Source organism: Hyperoodon ampullatus, assembly GCF_949752795.1.
Source record: "Hyperoodon ampullatus genome assembly, chromosome: 1".
In the NCBI taxonomy this organism is placed as follows: domain Eukaryota; kingdom Metazoa; phylum Chordata; class Mammalia; order Artiodactyla; family Ziphiidae; genus Hyperoodon; species Hyperoodon ampullatus.
This window is the reverse complement of record NC_136914.1, coordinates 152,592,500-152,604,693: the sequence shown is the minus strand read 5'-3', so window position 1 is coordinate 152,604,693 and position 12,194 is coordinate 152,592,500. Positions and strand designations below refer to the sequence as shown.

General features: G+C 41.1%; 1 protein-coding gene across 1 annotated transcript in view; it reads left to right on the top strand.

The window, feature by feature from the left end:
- Positions 1–684: 684 nt before the first annotated feature.
- The window catches only part of ALPK1 (alpha kinase 1), a gene marked incomplete at both ends in the record, with an annotated part of 59,423 nt that continues 47,913 nt past the window's right edge, over positions 685–12,194 (top strand). The window contains 2 exons of the mRNA XM_079717649.1: positions 685–805; positions 5,126–5,280. Of these exons, the coding sequence (XP_079573775.1) occupies positions 685–805; positions 5,126–5,280 (276 nt within the window). The remainder of the gene's footprint in view (positions 806–5,125; positions 5,281–12,194) is intronic.

Genomic DNA, 12,194 nt, shown 5'->3' with positions numbered 1-12,194 from the left:
TACATTTCTTTATTTTATTTGGCAATGTGCCTGGCAGTGAAGAGCTTTAAATTTGGCATCTGTCATTGCCTATTTTGGTCCAAATTATATGATGCTAAATACCATAAAGAATACTGCACAGGGGAAATCAGCAGTGGGTTATGAGAGTGGTAAACTTCATATTACCATGTGCTTGTGTCTGAATATTAGAACTGTTAGCCAGATGCTTCCTGTGGACTTCCAGAGAGGCAAGAAAGTGTGGTGCCACTGGGATCCAGAGGCACTGATAGGAGGTATTCAGAAGATACATGAATCATAGGGTATATTCATTTCATTTGGCTCCATGTGATTCCACTGACTTCACTGTGGGTAACCAGGTCTGCACCAGGACCCTTTCCCTTCTGCTCTCTGACGACTTCGAGGTGCTGCCCATCTAGACCAGGCCCTGCAGTAATTTCACACACTCCCCTAAGAAAGTCCTCAGGGGCTGTCATGTATTTTCATGTGTTTGCTCTATTATCCCTCCCTGCTTGAGTCTTACAGATAATTGATGATGCTTCAGTTAATCATCTTTCCCCCTCTTTTGTTCTCCAGGTACCTCAGGCTTGAAGGGGCTCTTTTATTGAGAATCGATGTCTTCTCCTAGGTAATTGATCACCGTAGACCCAGGGACACTCGACTCATCATCGAGGGAGGGTAATCATCATGAATAATCAAAAAGCTGTAGCTGTGCTACTGCAAGAGTGCAAGCAAGTGCTGGACCAGCTCTTGTTGGAGGCGTCAGATGTGTTAGAGGAGGACAAGAGGGAGGACCAGCGGTGCAGAGGTGAGGTTCTGATGGGAGGTGCTGGGGGGAGTGGGGAGCAGCAGGTTTGCTCTCCTTTCCCCTGTCTGAACAACACATTCTCATCTCTGCCCTATTTTTCTTCTATTGGCAGATGACCACAGAGAGATGAGTGGATTTCTAGGGCATGAATGGGACATGGGCTGTGGGTGGACGGGCAGGGGAGGAAGCCCACTTTGTTGCAGTGAATTGCTGTCAGTTCTAATTTTAAGCTTCAGTAAACATGAGGCCACAAGAAACAGTTTAGTTCAAGGAGAACAAAGGGTCCAAGTGGGCTGGTGCATGTAAATTTCAATTATTAAAAAATTGAAGCAACTTCTGAATGGTGGCACATACTTTTTTTTCAAACTAGGCTTTTGTGCCTCATCAGTTTCCATAGACTTCTACAGTTTCCACAAATATGTCATCTCATCAGTCCCATCTCTCTTTTTTGATCATCAGTACATTTTCTCATCTTGTATTTACATGCCATTTGTAAAATAAATCCACTCATACTGATAAATACTTATTGCATCATTATCAGGGTTTAAGAATTTGGCTCTTTTGCTCATTCATAGTTTGTGCCATTCATAGTTTTAGATGAGTCATTGTTTGGGAAGTTTCAATCACAAAGTCTAGAAAGTTAAAGCAATTCTGATTTCTTCTTTAGCCAGTTTTGAAGAGGCAGGCTTCTTAGATTCTTTTTAGCATTCAGATAAATTTCCCTTCATTTCTATCAGTGTGTCCCTTTTATGTGCTTTTAATATTTTTCTTTGTATTTTTAGTCATTTGCTATTCCTTACAGAAATAAGATCCCCATATAAAATGCACACTCCCCATCTCTTTTGTTGTTGTTGATTATGTAATGGGAAAATGTTCTAGGAGAGTCTTTTTCCCACATTCTTGTATATAGGAACATATATTTTTATAAGAGAACTTTTAGGTGCCTTTAGAAGTCTAATTTTTTGTAACCTGTCATCCATATTCTTTTCAAGATAACATGCCCCATGTCCAGTTGTTTCACAGCCTTAGTGTTTTCTTTCTTTACTAGCCAGATACATCAGTGTCTAACTTTGCTTGCTCCAGTGCTGGTCCTAGTTCTCCCCAGGGGCAGTGTGTTGTGTTCTGTTATTTCTCCTGAAGTTTTTCTCTTCTCCTTTTACTACATCATGTCCTTTGTCTCTTCAGCCCAAATTCCTTTAAGCTTTGTGTTCTCCTTAGTGAAGACTCTGAGCCCCCAATCGGGAAGGATTTTCATTTTCTTTTTCTTCTCAAGTGCCACAGAATAGGAGAAATAATCAGTTTAGTTCCAGATAAGGCAAATCACGACTGCAAAATCACTCAATTAGCCATGGCCCTTCAGGTAAGCTGCTTGGGGAAGTAAGTGACCAGAGAGGCAGAGGAGGCTACTGCTGGGTCAGGGGCGGACTGCTGGGGTTGGCTGAATCCAGTAAATCAATGGGGGAGGAACCCTGTGCTGAGCCATTGACAAACTCAGCATTTGCCCATCGCCACTGCATGTTGCATGGTCCACCCGAGCGCCATCAGTGCAGTTGGACACAGTCTGAACACGGAGCCTGTCCCTCGGCAGGTGGTTTCTGAGCAGCTCTAGCTCACGGGTCGGGCTGCCACCGCCACTGATGTCATCACCCGCATGTGCTCCCAGAGAAAGGCATTAGTACAGGGTCACTTAAGGCGACAGGGCCAGCCGGTGGACTCGAACATGAACACTATGGGTTTTATTCTTTTCCCTCTTCCTCTCAACCCCATCCTTTTTCTTCAGAAATTGTCATAGTCAGCATGGGTGACTAGTCCTAGCAACTCTAACCCCCTGAGATAGAGAAGGAACTGAAATCCAAAAAGAGATATATTTTTAAAACATACTTCAGAGGCATCTTTTATTTCAGTATTCCCCAGTGGACTATCCATGTTCTGGCACGATCTGTATGGAAAGGGTGGTATGAGGAGGAAAAAAGGATTTTTAACAAATATATCATCATGAAGAAATTTTGAAAATATTTAAAGCTATTCATTGCCAAAATACAGTGAAATTCTGTGAATCCAGAAATCACATTTCTGTTGTCATTTAACTAATCCTTTGACCCCTGAGCTTGACACTCATGGACAGAGTATCCAAATAATTTATCAGAATTGAAGTACTTTTGAGAGTGAAAAAGCACTATTAATAAGTACACTATGATTACATAGGACTGTCCTAAGCAAATAGAACTGAATAGTCATCCTATTCATGACTATTTAGAAATATCATTTAAGAAATTTTCTCTATATGTATATTGGAAACATTTTCAGAGATTAAAATTATGTCAGTGGTGGTAAGAGGAGATTGTGACCACATAGGCTTCCAACCTCGTGGTTTTGCTTTTACTGGGGGAGTGCCATTGCACAGAGGGTGCTCAGTAGTTCTGGGTTACTGAATGGGGCAGGGGGTGGGGGGACAATGGTTTCAGTGTGACACTTGTAAGTTATCCTTAGTAGTCAGTCCAGATCAGTCATTCATTGGCATAGCCCATGCATTATCCCCTCAATGCCAAACAGTCCTTCCCCTCAGGAGACTTCCTTACATTTGCCCAGCTGGTGGCAAGGACTCAAGAAGACATCATGAACCAAGGCAGAGTTAGCTTTTCTTCCTTCTCTTCTTTTTTTTTCACTCTCTTTGTCATATCTCTTTTGTCTTATTTAGCATGTCTCATGTAAACATGAGACTAATCTTTCTTTTAACCATCATGGTGTGATTTACAAAAGTGATAAGATGTGATGCCAGTTTTCAGGGAGCTGACAGTCCACAGTTCAATGAAAGGATAGATGTGGCTAGAGAACAGTGGGATGAATGCTGAAAGGAGCATGCACCTGTGGGTTTGGGAGCACTCATGAGGGACATCTCAATTCCACTGGGAGATCATGGCAGGGCTGATGAGAAGTGGCAGTGTTTGCACTGAATGCTGAATGAAGTCAGTGGGCCTGAGCCTGGTCATGAGGCAATTGAGGGAGGGCAATGCAAACAGTGGGGACAGGATGTGCAAAAGCATCGGAGAATTTTGTGCAGAGCAATGGCCTGGTCCATCTTGTTTTTAGCAAAATGGGAATCAACAGTCTGGAAGATGAAATGGATGGGAGGAGATAGAAAACAATGACTCAGTCAAAAATTACTGATAATTAAAAGGAAGAAATCGATTTTAGGATCCACAGAATTTGATAACCAATTAGATTCAGGGAGGAAGAGAGAACAAAAAGTCTAGACCAACTTCTGGGTTTCAGACTTGGGCGAGTCAGTGAATGATAGTAGAATTCATCAAAATAGAAAACAGAGAGGGAAATACAATATTTAGAAAAAAGGTGATGAGTTCAGTTTTAGATATGTTGAGTCTGAAATGTCTGCAAGACAGGCACCTGGAGATTTATAGCTGGCAGTCATATATACAAGTCCATGATACCTTATTCACAGCCCTGGGGGGAGGTCACATGTGCTGCAGAATTCAGAATTTTTTCAAATGTTAGAAAGGGAAGTATGGTGTATATAACGTCTGTTATACTAACACTCCAGTAGAAGCTGGAGCAGCATCTACAGTCAAACATTAAAATTTTCAGAACAAAATGTTGACTAATCTCACTATAACAAGATTATAAATAGCCTCTAGTCAATTCAAGTCTGGTTCAGGTGCCAAACTTAAAAAAAAAACCTTCTAGTTTGCAGAACTTTTCCGGTTTCCCAAGTTTGGATAGGAGATTGTTGACTTATATAATTAACTAGGTTTGATGTCTATTAAGAGATTAACTATATCTCCTAATGTGAAACAAGGCCATTTCATAATAAATTGATATGGGTTTTTTGCATTCATTGTCTATATTCAAATGTAGTCCACAGGGAAAGTTTGAGGTGAGGTGAGGTCTTAGAGGAGAAAAAAGAAGTTGTACAGATTGATTCTCTGCATTACCCAGCTGCCACAAGCCCCAAATGCCATTCCATTCTCAGTCCTGTTCTCATTTTACAGGAAAAATAATATTTCCTTCGTTCCTTTCTCTGATTCTTCATGCAGAGATAGTCACTGAAGTGCTTTACTTCCTGCTAAAACCTTTTTTAATGCCTGACTACCCCCAATTTACCTGTAGGGCAAAGTAGACCAGGGCCACCCCTGACAGATAGCTTTTTGCTATTATTCTTTGAGTCAGAACTACCAGGTTAGGCCAGCCAGCAAGAGGTAGGAAAAAAATTTTTTTGCCACTGAGGTGCTTCATCATAACATTGGTAACTCAACAGCCTTTTCTTTGACTGCAATTTCCTTACCTGAACTCTGACCTTTTCAGCTTCACTCCCCAGCGAGTTAAGAACCCTGATCCAGGAGGCAAAGGAAATGAAGTGGCCCTTCGTGCCTGAAAAGTGGCAGTACAAACAAGCTGTGGGCCCAGAGGACAAAACAAACCTGCAGGATGTGATTGGCGCCGGGTTGGAGCAGTTACTGGTAGGAAGAGCCACACCACCTGTTCCTTTGACACCCCCAAGTGAGGCATTTAGCCTCTAAGTGGTCTAATAGATTACATTTCTTTGAAGCATAAAACATCCCCTACCCTTATGGTCAGCTCTGCCAGATTGACTAATGTGTGTGGGGGGAAGCTTTTTAAGAGGGTTTGCTTGCCCATAAGACCTTCTGTTGGAAAGGCAAATCAAGTACAAGTGAAGAAGGGTGGTCAGTGGGCCCAATGAGAACCTGTCATGCTGAAATATTTACATGACTTAAAAATATATATATATTCTTTTAAGTCTTTATTGAATTTGTTGCAATATTGCTTCTGTTTTTTATGTTTTGGTTTTTTGGCTGTGAGGCATGTGGGATCTTAGCTCCCTGACCAGGGATTGAATCCTCACCCCCTGCATTGGAAGGCGAAGTCTTTAACCACTGGACTGCCAGGGAAGTCCCTATTTGCATATTCTTGGTGGGCCAGAAGCAGTAGTTTTGATTCCGCCATGCCTCATAGCATTTTTATTTTGAAATACTACTTTCTAAAAGTTGGGTAGGTTAAAAAAAATAAATTCACCACTATTTCATCCATGTGACTTGCTATCTAAGCTACTGAGGTCTGGCATGTCCCTTCCCTGAGCCCTGCCTGGAATCCTGTTCACTCCCTTATCTCCTCATGATGATTCACACTGTTCAGGAAGTATCATGTCAAGGTCATTGGCATGCTTATTCCTCAACTCATTTATTGGAAACTAATCAAATGGGTACCTCTACCCCAGATAGGAGAGAGCCTCAAGAATAACACATGAACTCAGATTTGAGCTCAGGTTTCAGGCTTAGGTTCTGGGGATGCTACTAGGAGTGCCATTTTCCTTTCTGATAGTGTTTTTTTTCCTACATTCTCTTAGATGATTATCAAAGAAGAGACTCTATTAGCTTTTTTTTTTTCTCACATAAAATATAGATGTTTGTCTGGAGACCAGGCATTACAAGCAATGATAATATTCCCAAAATTTTATTTTATTGGTTTACATGGGAATGTGTTTTGGGGTCATCCCAAAATAAATGTATAGATATAGACATTGTTTTTACCTATTAAAACAAAAATCCAGGGAAGATCCCCTAATCTATGTACACATAACAGCATTGTTGGAGACAGTGACTCCAACGGTCATTACTGTTGTCCAGTCATTACTGTTACTGGAGGAACAGTAACTGCCTCCCCCAAAACTTTCCAGCCCTCCAAAAAACAAACACCCGAGGTTAAGCAGGCTGAGGACCGTAGGCAAAGGAAAGTGAATACTTGGAACGAATTCAGTGGTGAACCAGGGGTTTTAAATAAGTGTGCTTGTTGTTAGTGGAGAAGTGGAATGGAACAAAAACTGTAGTGTGTGTATCACTGTAGGGTTTACAAAATGCACATGCATCATCTCATTTAATTCTCAAAGTAGCCCTCCAGTGATTATTACCATTATCAAGCCCATTTTGCAGATGAGGAAATTAAGGTGCAGGGAGATTAACTTGCCTAGGGGAACAGACCAGTGAGTGGCGGAGCTGTGACTTAGCCCCTTCCTCCGTCCTGCTCCAGTTCTCCCTCTTGAAGCCTCAAGGAATGAACTTGAGAGCACAGGTAGAAGTCCTGAAACTTGTTTACTCTAATGCAAGCTGTAGAGTGGAACTTTCTGCAATGTTGGAAATGTTCTATATCTCTGTTGCCCAATACATTTAGCCCCTGGCCACATGTGGCTCTTGAGCACCTGAAATGTGGCTAGAATGACTGAAGAACTGAATTTTTAGTTTTATTTAATTTTTAAAATGAACTTCTATGTAAATAGCCACATGTGGCTAGGGCTACTGTTTAATTGGATAGTGCAGCTCTAAAGCAATGGTGCTTTAATTTAGACCTCCCAACAACAGCACTAGCATCACGCAGATACTGAGTCAGATTCCTGGGCCCTGCACTAGTCTTACCAAATCAAAAACTCTGGGTGTGAGGGTCTAGCAGTCAACATTAGACAAGCCCTTCAGATGATTCTGTTGCATGTTAAAGTTTAAGAATGACTGTTGCAAAAAATAGGGTGGCGATTAATTGGGCAGCTCTAAGAATCAGTCCATTAGGCTGCTCTAGCCTGTAATGTGTTTAACCTGGGAGCTCTTTGAACTCTGAGCATCATTTTCTTTAGATTACCCAGCAAGCTATAAATTAAAGGCAGAGAGCCTGAACAGGAATGTGAGTGGAGAAGGGCTTGGAAAGCCCTGTGTGATTCGGCTGGTGGCATATAAGAACTTTCTACGGCTTCCCCGGAAGGTAAGAGCAGGATAGCTTCACAGAGGGAGTGACCCCTGCTTTGACCTTTGGGGCTTAGAAAGTGCCTCTGAATTTCCAGCATAGGCTGAGAAACTGAGATTCAGCACATCACTATAACCAGGGTTTTATTCCCTTCATTCCATGCACGCTTACCAGATCCCCCTCGCTGTATTCAAACCTGGTGGTGACGTTGGCTGAAAAACTGAAAATGGTGTTTTAAAAACGTCCAGGTCTCGCTGCATTTGGGGTTAATGTGAGTTGAGAGACAAACAGCTCATAGTTGTTAGACTATTTCAGGAATCCATTCATTATTCCTTCTACTTTCCCTCTATATATTGCATGGATGTCACAACTGGGGGGAAGTAAAGGCATAGAGAATTTAAGAGGTTTGTGCCCCGCTCACAAGATCACTCAGGCACAGCTCTAAGAATCAGTCCATTAGGCGGCTTTAGCCCGTAATGTGTTTAACCTGGGAGCTTTTTGAACTCTGAGCATCATTTTCTTTTGCTTACCCAGCAAGCTATAAATTAAGCAACCACACCTCCTAAAGACTCTCAGGATGCTTTCTTATTGTGTCAGACCCCAAGTGCACAATTGCTAAACCACTCTGTTTTGTAAATATGAAGAACTATAGCACCCTGTGAACTAGGGCTACTTTTAATATCTTAGTTTGTCAAAAGTATCTCGAGGAAATTCCATGATCCATGATTTGTTTTTGTCCCGTTATCCACTGGTTTCAATATTACACTTTACTGAACTGGACGACCATGTTATAATATAATTGTGAGATTCAGTTCTTACATAGAAAATAGTTAAAGGCTGCTGAGTTTGTCTTTTCAGTTATCTCTTCTTACTGTTTTTTTATAAATCTAAATTTCAGTGATTTTTTTTTTACCTTGAAATGAATCCTTCCCATAAAAAGTTTCCCTTCCATTTTAAAAATTAGCACTACACTTGGAGTGTAAACGCTGTCTTTAAGTTAATTCCACAAATAACAGGGCAAAGTTAAGCATAGAATTGTGCTGAGCGCCTGAGTTAGTAAAATTAAGGGTCATCTCTAATGTTCCTCTCTTAGGCTTAACTTAATCAAGAAAAATCGTATGTGTTTTGTGCTCTCTTTTCTGTTCTCCACAGCCTCCCCTGTTTCCTCCCTCTCCTACTTCCCCATCCCCCCAATCTTTTCTCCTTTGGTGTGTGGCCACAGACAGAAATTTATGGCAGGGGCCAACCTCCTTTACACTCCACACAAAGCTTGCTGACTTGAGAGAGTTTGTCTGCTCTCTCTCAGAAAAAACACCTGCAGCATGCTCCCCAAGAAACCTGGAGAGATGGGAGATTAATGTGGCTGTAATAGCTGGGCAGTGTTTTTGGTATTATGCCCTCTCCCCAGGTAGATGGGTCTTTTCCGAGATGATACCAATTATTTATTGCTGAAACATCTGTTGATAACTGCAGCTGCCCTTGCGAAACAAAGCATATCACGGGGTCACAGGCTATAGGGACCTAAAATCCTACCTCATGCTAGTTTTAGACTGTTCAGCAACACCCTCAAGTCCATGGGTTACCGTCATCTTCAGTGTCTTATCGTGCCATAGAAAATACTTTGTAAACACTGCCCTGCCCTGCCCTACAAGCTTTGAAGTATTATTTCATCTTCATCAGTAATTTATATTCCAGTGCCATTGTACTGTGGGAAAAAGAGGGGGAACCTTTTTTGTTTTCCATTTAATTGTATATCGCCTGACACTTTGACCTGTATTATTAGTATTAGTCAGAAAAAGGATTTTCTCCCTCTCTTATTTAAAAATAAAATTTCAAGGGAAAGTAAGCGCTCCTTCAGCTCCTTTCACTCAAAACAATGTTTACACTCTGAGAGGGAAAGATGAAAAGCACAAGCAATTTTTTTCAACTGTCAGAGAAGGGCATTTCAGTTTTTGAAAGAGAACAGTGAGGCCCTTATAAATATCATTCAGCAAAACCTTTGATGGATTTTTCAAAAAGTATTGAAGGCTTTTAGCATTAGCTTCAGTTTAGCTTGGTTTCGGGAGGACACAGCAGAGTTCTAACTAGTAAAACTGTCCTTGCTTGTGAGATGCCGGGACACGAAGGCACTGGCCTCAATGTGATTGCCAACTTTCGTGATTTCTTCAGTGACTTTCAATTTCTACATGATTAAGAGAAAATATAAAAAGAAAACTTTTGAAAGGGAGATAAAGGGCCTGTTTAGATTTGCGTGTCAGTGGCAGTTGGGAGCAGACAGGGCTGCAGAGCCAAGAATTGTTTCATAGACCAGGGTTTTGAGCATTCCCTGCAGATTTGGGGGTCCTGTTGCAGGGACTGGCCTCTTCCCAACCCTGCTTCAGTGGGGTAGGAAACCTGGATTTAGTGTGGTAGCTCTGTAAAGAGACACACCGTAATCTTTATAGGTTGGCTAACTACATACAGTACAAGGAGATACAGGAGGCTCACAGTGAGGATATTTTTTCCATTTCCTTTTCAACTTCACAACCATGAGGATGGACAATCTGATAACCATTACTCAACAGACTTTAGGGAAATATCTGTGCTACCTTGCAGGGATTTGAAGAGAGACCAAAAAATAACTGTTTTCTTATGCTAATATGGTTGAAAAACATTTGTGAATGAATAGAGTTTGATAAATTTAGCTTTCAGAATATTGTTTCTAATATGTCTCTTTAGATAATCTAGGTGCCTTTAAATTGTTGATATTTGTAATTTTGAACTACTTAAAATAGTAAAGCATCAAGAATTAAAACATAAATAAATATGAATAAATGTAAGAATCACTCATTACAAGACGGCAGGGAAATATTTTTAAATGTCTAGTGTGAGTAACGTGGAAGCAGAGAGGTAATAAAGAAGGGCCTTTAGCAAAAGATAACTAAAGTATGAATTTATTAGAAAATGAAATGTGAGGTTGAAGAAAGATACGGGTATGAGGACAAAGTAAGGGGGTGATATGCTCCCCATGGGAACAATAAAATTTCCTCCATGAATAAGCTCTGGGTTAAAAGATGTTCTTAAAACTAATTTTAAGACCATTTATTTCAGGCACCAGTTTTCATATTAATAATAGAACAGTAATAGGTGCTTTTGGGGTTGTGATTTGTTCAGCAACTTATTTTCTCAAATGAGGTTTTCATCTTTAACTATGTCCTTTGGGGCTTTAATAACTGAAATCTTTTTCATCAGGATGCTAAAAGCAAAGTGAATATGAACTGTATATTTATTCATTCATTCAGGAAAACTTTATTGAGTATTAACGTGTGCCAGGCATTTGATTTAGAGCACTGAGAGTAATGCAAGAGAAATAGAAGACCTAATTCATGTTCCAGAAAAACTACCGGAGTGAAGAGATAGGGCAACCCTTTGTCAAAGGCCTGCTTGTTGGAATGGTTCCTCCCGTTTATTAACCACCAAATATGTGGCGGGTAGTCAATACATGTTCTTCTAATTCCTACAGACTTAGCCATATGACCTGTCCTACCAGTGAAAGGTGATTAGAAGTGACAGAAGCTTTATAAGCCATTGTGTAGTTCAGCAACTGGAAGCTTTCCTTTGCCTCATGAGAAAGAGAAGGGCTGCTCCCTCAGCCTGGATCCTGGAAAGGGCAAGATACATGGAGCAGAGTCTCTGAGTTGGAGCCAGACTGCACCCAATGTGAAATATGAACAAACACCAAAAACTTTGTTGTTAAAGGTGCTGAAATTTGGGGGTTATCACAGTTTTACCAAGTGTTATGGGTTGATTTGTTCCCCATCAAAATACCCTGATGTCCTAACTCTCAGTGCCTCAGAATGTGACTTTATTTGAAAATACGGCCATTGCAGATGGAATCAGTTAAGATGAGGTCATAGTGGAGTAGGGTAAGCCCTTAATCCAATCTGACTGGTGTCCTTATAGGAAGACAGCCATGTGAAAACACAGAGACACAGAGAGAATGCCATGTGACAATGGAGGCAGAGGTTGGAGTTATGCAGCTACAGGTCAAGGAATGCCACGGATTTCTGGCAACACCAGAAGCTAAGAGAAAGGCAAGGAACCTTAGAGAGAGCATGACCCTACTGACACTTTGATTTCAGACTTGTGGCCTCCAGAACTTTGAAACAACACATCTTTATGTTTTAAGCCACCTCGTTTGTGGTACTTTGTTATGTCAGCCACAGGAGACTAGCACACCAAGTGAAAGCTGGCTTATGCACATGTAGAATATAATGAAACAAGAAAGCTCTCAAATGACTTCAAGATTCTTAGCATGTGGTCCTCTGCCCCCATAGGGAGGAAGGCAAAATAAACCACAGGCCAGTCAAGAACAGAATTTGTTCCAGAGAACATTTCAACAAAAGTAGTGTCTACAAGGGAAAAAAAGTAGGTTCTAGTATATAGTATCTGTATTATTTCATCCCTAAACATGACTGGAGAAAGTAGACTGGAGAAAACATATCACTCTTCCTACTTCATGCCGATTTGAGTTGTAATACAGCAGCCCACTAAACATCTCCATTTGGATGTCCCAGATGGCTCAAGTCCAATAGGTCGAAACCTGAACTCCTCATCTCCCAGCTCCTTCTCCCTCCGCCAACCACGT